Source organism: Acipenser ruthenus, chromosome 41, assembly GCF_902713425.1.
Source record: "Acipenser ruthenus chromosome 41, fAciRut3.2 maternal haplotype, whole genome shotgun sequence".
NCBI lineage: Eukaryota > Metazoa > Chordata > Actinopteri > Acipenseriformes > Acipenseridae > Acipenser > Acipenser ruthenus.
This window is the reverse complement of record NC_081229.1, coordinates 4,431,808-4,439,096: the sequence shown is the minus strand read 5'-3', so window position 1 is coordinate 4,439,096 and position 7,289 is coordinate 4,431,808. Positions and strand designations below refer to the sequence as shown.

Sequence of the window (7,289 nt, the reverse complement as noted above, 5' to 3'; positions counted from 1 at the left end):
ATCTATCTGGAATGTTCTGGAAAATAGGTAAATTTCAAAATATCACTGTCCTGGTCACAAAAGCAAAGTTTGTAGGGAATAATAGCCATTTTCTATACTTTTGAGGCATAAGCAAATAGGAAATAACACTTACTACCCAAGAACAAAAAAAAAAAAAGAATTTGTTACACAGTGTTGTCCATTGTTACAGATGGTGTCCAGTGAAAATGAACCTTTACACTGATACATTGTTTTAAATCTCTGGATACATCAATGATACAGATCTCTTTTACATTCAATCTGTTATGACATACCCCATAGATTACACTTTTTGTTCACATTTCAAATTTATTTGAATTTATCCACTTCTGGTGTCCAAATAGGCACAGTACAGTGGTGAGATAGATGGGGTAGGCACAGCACAATGCTGAGATAGATGGGGTAGGCACAGGGCAATGCTGAGATAGATGGGGTAGGCACAGGGCAATGCTGAGATAGATGGGGTAGGCACAGGGCAATGCTGAGATAGATGGGGTAGGCACAGGGCAATGCTGAGATAGATGGGGTAGGCACAGGGCAATGCTGAGATAGATGGGGTAGGCACAGGGCAATGCTGAGATAGATGGGGTAGGCACAGCGCAATGCTGAGATACATGGGGTAGGGACAGCGCAATGCTGAGATAGATGGGGTAGGCACAGCGCAATGCTGAGATAGATGGGGTAGGGACAGCGCAATGCTGAGATAGATGGGGTAGGCACAGGGCAATGCTGAGATAGATGGGGTAGGCACAGCGCAATGCTGAGATAGATGGGGTAGGGACAGCGCAATGCTGAGATAAATGGGGTAGGGACAGCGCAATGCTGAGATAGATGGGGTAGGGACAGCGCAATGCTGAGATAGATGGGGTAGGGAGAGCGCAATGCTGAGATAGATGGGGTAGGGAGAGCGCAATGCTGAGATAGATGGGGTAGGGACAGCGCAATGCTGAGATAGATGGGGTAGGGAGAGCGCAATGCTGAGATAGATGGGGTAGGGAGAGCGCAATGCTGAGATAGATGGGTAGGCACAGCGCAATGCTGAGATAAATGGGGTAGGGACAGCGCAATGCTGAGATAGATGGGGTAGGCACAGGGTAATGCTGAGATAGATGGGGTAGGCACAGGGCAATGCTGAGATAGATGGGGTAGGCACAGGGCAATGCTGAGATAGATGGGGTAGGATGTTATCATGTCTCAGTTTATGAATCTGTCACTCTGGCTAGCTGCCAGTTTTCTCAATAATGTTTTTTTTTTCCAGGGCTTTTTGCACCTGCTTCCAGTCAAATCAGAAAGCTCCTTTTTGTGGAAGCTGAGAAGAGCTGGTCTGAAGCTCAGAGCTACTGTAGAGAGAGGTACACTGACCTGGTCACTGTTGACAGCCAGGATGAAGCCGAGCTCTTATTTACTGCAGAACATTCTCTCAGTGATGCTGCCTGGATCGGGCTGTATCGTGACACACAGAACTGGCAGTGGTCTAACAGCGACGATGTCATCTAACTGGAGGGCAGACCTCTTCTGTGCTTCAGTCAATTCACAGGGAGAGTGGGATGATTTAGTCTGCAGTGAGAAGAAAGCTTTCATGTGCTTCAAAGGTAAAGCTGTAACTTATGCTACATTTCAAATGTGTCACGTGTGACCATTTCAAAAGCCAGAAGCATGACTTGTCTGTTGCCTGTAATTTTTTTTTTTGTTGATCATTTTGCTTGTGGTTTCAAAGCAGTTCCCTGTGTGTCATTTAGTATGGTTTAATATGGTCATAAGATAGACCAACCGCCTACAGGTCACCAGAAACATTAGCTACAGTCGGTGTCTTCATCTTTCCCAATTCAACTGGGGAAAATATTGTTTGGGGCTGTAAGATTTATAATGGGAACGGTCTCAAAAGGTTAAACATGTGAAGATAAAACACGTTTGGTTTTGGCACCATACCTCCACCCCTATCACTCTATTTGTGTTTACAGAGACCAGCATCATCACTGAGAGGTACACCCTGATTGAAGAGCCGAAAACCTGGACTGAAGCTCAGCAGTACTGTAGAGAACACCACACCGACCTCGTCAGTATAAAGAGTGCCAGTGAAAATGAAGACCTAGTGAAGAAAGCGCAGGGCAAGCCCTTCTGGATAGGCCATTTCAATGAGCCCTGGAAGTGGTCACGCCAGAGTTATAACTACATATTTCACAACTGGGATAATGAGGAGCCAAACAATGTGGGAGGCAGTGAGGGGTGTGTGGTGATGGATTACAATGGTACATGGAAAGACGTTAGCTGCAGCTCAAAGTTCCCCTTTATCTGCTGTTACGGTAAGGACCCGTTTAGTCTGAGTTCTCGTTTAGTTCAGTGTTTCATCCCAGTTTGTTTGTGTGTGTTTGAAGGGAGGGGTTGCAGCACATCGGTCCAGCCTAGCAAAACTCCTTGTGATTGAAATTCCAGTTCTGGCTGTCATATCAAAGACAAAAACATAGATACAGAATATGTATTTTACTCCAAATAGGCTACAGTATTATACGGTGGCCCACTGAGGACAAAAATAAAAATGTGTTTGTTTGAAATGTCAAGAAACTGAGATATCATTTATAATACTTTTTGTTCTTGCTCCCACTGTCTTTAATGAGCCACCATAGTATTATGTACTAGTATTATGTACTCATTTTACAGAGACTAGAGAGAGAACTATGCATCAACAACTGCTGCTGCAGAGTCACTTACAATAGGACCTGGTTGTTTTACATCTCACCCAAAAGACGGAGCACAAGGAGGTTAAGTGACTTGCTCAGGGTCACACACAGTGAGTCAGTGTCTAAGCCAGGATTCAAACCCTTTTCTTTAGCCACTGGACCACCAATCCTGGCTTCAGCTGGTCTTAAATTGTCCCCACCCTGTCCATGCCTTTTTCTCTGTCATTAATCAACCCTCTGTTTTTCTTACAGCCACTGGTTCATTTTTGATATACCACCCGTCTCAGAAAACATGCGTCGATGCCATCAGTTCCAGCTCTGTAGTGAACAGTCTTTGCAACCCCAATGCCAAATCACAGCAGTTCAGATGGGTCTCTGAATACAGACAGCAGAGCGTCTCATTGAAATTATGTCTGGGAGTGGCGAGTAAGACAAACATGGTTAAAGTCCTGCTTTACCCAATGTGATGAGAATAATGAACTGCAGCAGTGGGAACGCAGGGATGAGGATTTAATTGCAATCAAGGGAGCCGACCTATTTTTCAATTCCGGACACCTCGTTGTAAACTATATCGTGCTGTATACAGGATCAGGGATCTATAGCAGATGGAGCATATATGGCACGGATGTAGGCTTGTGCTCCAGGCTCTCCAGGAGTCATGAAGGTAATTGAAATATTTGCTTTCTAATGTGGTTTACTCAGGAGGGAGGTTGATTAGTTTGAACTTCATCTTATATACCTGGAGATTTAAATGGCTCACCACCTCTAGACATATTAATGATAGAGACCGCTCGTTTTAAGGCAGTCTCTGTGCAGCTGGTACACTGCTGTATTCTTTGATTCTCTCAATAAAGAGTTCCATTAAAAGTGGCGTGCAGTGGAAGTTAACCATTTCAAAGTCACGTTGTTTCAGCCCATGTCCCAGTTCGGGTCTCCCTAGGTGGCTCAGCCAGCCCCCATGCTCTATCAGATACACCCCTGGGGTGGTATCATGCTACAGGATGCATATTTATATACTGTACAGTAGTTGTAGGATACTACATTCTTACAAGGATAATCCTCTTTTTCCTATATTTATAGTGGAAATCCTTGCTTGTATTTATAGTGGACATGTTTTTACTAATCTTTATTCTTTGGTTGTCCTCTCCTCAGACGGTCTATGCAGCTTTGAAGAAACTGAGGAGACCTGGCATGACGCTCAGAGCTACTGCAGAAACCAAAGCAAAGAGCTGGTCACCATTCAATACCAAGCCAGGATGAATGAGACTTTAGACCTTCTGAATTCAACTGGATCCTCTGATGCCTGGATCGGGCTGTATCATGATAAAGAGAACTGGCAGTGGTCCAAAGGAGATGCTTTCATCTACTACAACTGGAGATCAGTCCAATTCTGTGCTTCAGTCAATTCAGATGGAGAGTGGGAGGATAGAGCCTGCAGTGAGACGACCCGTTTCATGTGCTACAGCGGTGAGTTGAGATTCAATTCCTTGGTTAATGAAACAGTTGACTGGACTGGTGATTGAAGCCAGGTCCCCTGAATAATGCCAAGGACTGTGACAGCTAAACTCGTAGTGTAAAGCTATTCAGTAAAACCTGCATTAAAGCAAAAGACAACCAATCAGTGTTGATCGTGTACAAACATAGTATGCATGAAAATAAACCACAACAAAACTTTCCACCCTAGAAGTCGTCTGGTGAATGAAATAAAAAATCAGCAATGTGGTTTACTCAGTCTTTTCAAAACCACCTATTCGTTCCTGTCACATGGTATTCTTCTGTGACACAGGTGCAGTAACATTCACTTTCTAATTATTTGTATTATGTTTTTGTTTTTTTAAATGCAGTGTTTAAACTATTTATTTGGAATATAAGATTACCTCAACAACAACAAAAATGACTTATTCTTAATTTCATTTAGCTCTAAGTGCATTTACATCACATTCTCGCGAAACTTCTCAAATTCTCAAAGCTCCTTGCTACAAATCCTCATTAACACAATTGTTTCAGTAAGGAAAAACGCACCCAATAAACAACGCAAAGACTGTTGTTTGCACTGTAAGTAACCACATTTGTTTTGGAGTTTCTTTTTTTTCCCAACAGTTAAATATGTCACTGGCAGTTTGGTGTAAATAGCGTCAGAAGCTAGTTGTGTAACATCGCTACAAATTCCCAGAAACACATTCATATATAATAAAATTAAATATCAACAAGATTTTGTTGGAGGGTAATGGTAAGTTATTCCACATTTTATTTGCATTTTGGGTTTGATTTGAACTAAGCCGTCACTGATCTTGTCACAGAGGAACCTTGAATTAGCTCCCCTTAAATGTTCAGTCCCTTCGGTGACGGACGGTTTTATCCGTTTTCTCTCACTGTTTTTTCTTTCTAACAGTCAAGACAGCATTGGATTGGCTGAATGTCTTTTCGTTTCCTATACAGCATTTTAAACCACACTCACTGTCATCCCGTCAATTTTATTATCATCCGGTCACAGCTTTAGAAATGTGTAACTCTCAAACAGTTGCATAGATTGAAACTGCCAAATACCAGCCAGCAATAAAAAGCTTTAATTGTATTCATTAAACCAGCTATCACTGTTAGAGTTCGCTTTGTATAACCTTGATAGCTGAGCTGCTTGTGACCCGGGTTCGATCACGAATACAACAAGAGAGAAACCGCACCTCCACAACTGACATTGCTTTGAATCTGTTTGTTTGTGTTTACAGAGACCAGCAACATCACTGCGAGATACACCCTGATTGAAGAACTTAGAAACTGGACTGAAGCTCAGCAGTACTGTAGAGAACACCACACCAACCTCGTCAGTATAAAGAGTGCCAGTGAAAATGAAGACCTAGTGAAGAAAGTGCAGGGCAAGCCCTACTGGATAGGTCTGTTCAATAACCCATGGAAGTGGTCACACCAGGGGGATAGCTACACATTTCAAAACTGGGCTAATGAACAACCCAACAATTTGGGAGGCAATGAGAAATGCGTGATTATAGGTGTAAGGGATGGTGCAAGTCAATCCAGAGGGGAATGGCATGATAAGGATTGCAGCTTGAAGCTCCCCTTCTTCTGCTTTGATGGTAAGGCTTCCAGTTCAGTCTGTGTTCTTGTTCAGCTCAATGTTTTTACCTCAGTCTGTGAGCAGGGACTCAGAGGCCCAATCCATCTGATCCTACAGTAGCTGTCAGACCCCCAGAGCAGAGCAGGGTGTAGCCTAGAGATCTGAAGAACCAGAAACCAGCCGCCTCATTAAATCTGTTGCACACAGGAGAGACATGTGCTGCTTTAAAGTCAAAGTTTCTTATTGTGTATTTATTTGACCAAATTGAACAATTTAGGATGACTGAGAGAAACGTCTGGTTGTCATCATTGCTGGTAGTGACACACCATGCTGTTGTAAAAGTGCAATTAAATTGCATTAGAACAATACATTTGAAACATGAAACACTAAATCCTGTTTTTATTTTTATTTTTTACAGTTCTAAATGCCACAAGCCCCCCTTCAACACTGACCTCTGAAGGTATGTGTCCTTTGCAGAGTGTGATTCACAGCCCTCTTTATGAGTTACACATGCATTGTTTCTATCATCCCTTTTAAATTCAACAGGCGTTCATCACTGAGATTCCTGAAATGCTGCCTCTCATTTTCAGCATTGTCCCGGTGGTGGCAGCAGCATACAGTTCAAAGTGCAATTAAAATGCAGGAGAAGAATACATTTCAAATGTGAAATATGTTTTAATCTTGTTTCCTTCTTACAGATTCAGGACCCTCAAGCCCACCTTCAACCCCGGTCTCTCAAGGTATGTGCAATTTGTAGAGTGGAGTTCAATCTGATTCATTAGATTTAAACATTATTTATTTTTCTTCTGCAGATACATTGTGCTGGCGGGGACAGCATGAAACACAGTTTCATTAAAATGCATTCAAATAATAAAGTTGAAACCTTTTCTCCTTTTTACAGATACAACCCCCTCAGACCCACCTTCTGCACCAGCCTCTAAAGGTAATCAGTTCAGTGTAATTCACAACCAATAACAAAAATGAGGCTTGTAATATAAATGATAGTCTCTCAAGGTATGTGCAGTTTGTACAGTGGAGTTTGTCCAATCTGATTCTCATCCAACAAAATTTGTCATGGGTCATTGTGGCAATGTGCCCCGCCCCTGTGTGCATTTCTGTGTTGTATGTTGTGTGTTCGGTGAGTGGAGAACAGGAGAGAGAGAAGGGGATATAATAAAGTAATAACAATTGCTATCGCGTGCTGGTAGGACCAGCACGATACTTGTTTGTTTATTTTTACTCACCGTGTTTGTGTGTCTGTCCGTCCACCGTTTGTTTAAGTGTTAGTCCGTTTTGTTTGTCTGTTTTATTTGGCCTCAAGTGCCGTGTCCTGTGTTTTGTTCAACCGTTTATTTATTTGTTTATTAAAATACTGAGCGCTGCCATTTGCGTTTTCAGTTTCAACCCCAGTACTGTCTGTCTCTGTGTGTTTCTTTCTGGCCTGAAGTCCTCCCTGCAGCTAGCCTGTCACAGTCATGTGATCTACTAGAGTAAACTGTGTGAGAGTTGCAGGTACCAGCTGG

The 7,289-nt window shown here is 42.6% G+C and overlaps 1 protein-coding gene across 1 annotated transcript; it reads left to right on the top strand.

Annotated features, from left to right (window-relative positions):
* Positions 1–1,504: 1,504 nt before the first annotated feature.
* On the top strand, positions 1,505–6,707 carry LOC131709024 (macrophage mannose receptor 1-like). The gene is made up of 8 exons (XM_059010627.1): positions 1,505–1,610; positions 1,980–2,321; positions 2,949–3,067; positions 3,144–3,360; positions 3,849–4,163; positions 5,423–5,609; positions 6,465–6,506; positions 6,668–6,707. The coding sequence occupies exons 1-8, from the start codon at positions 1,505–1,507 to the stop codon at positions 6,705–6,707; spliced, it is 1,368 nt and encodes a 455-aa protein (XP_058866610.1).
* Positions 6,708–7,289: the final 582 nt, after the last annotated feature.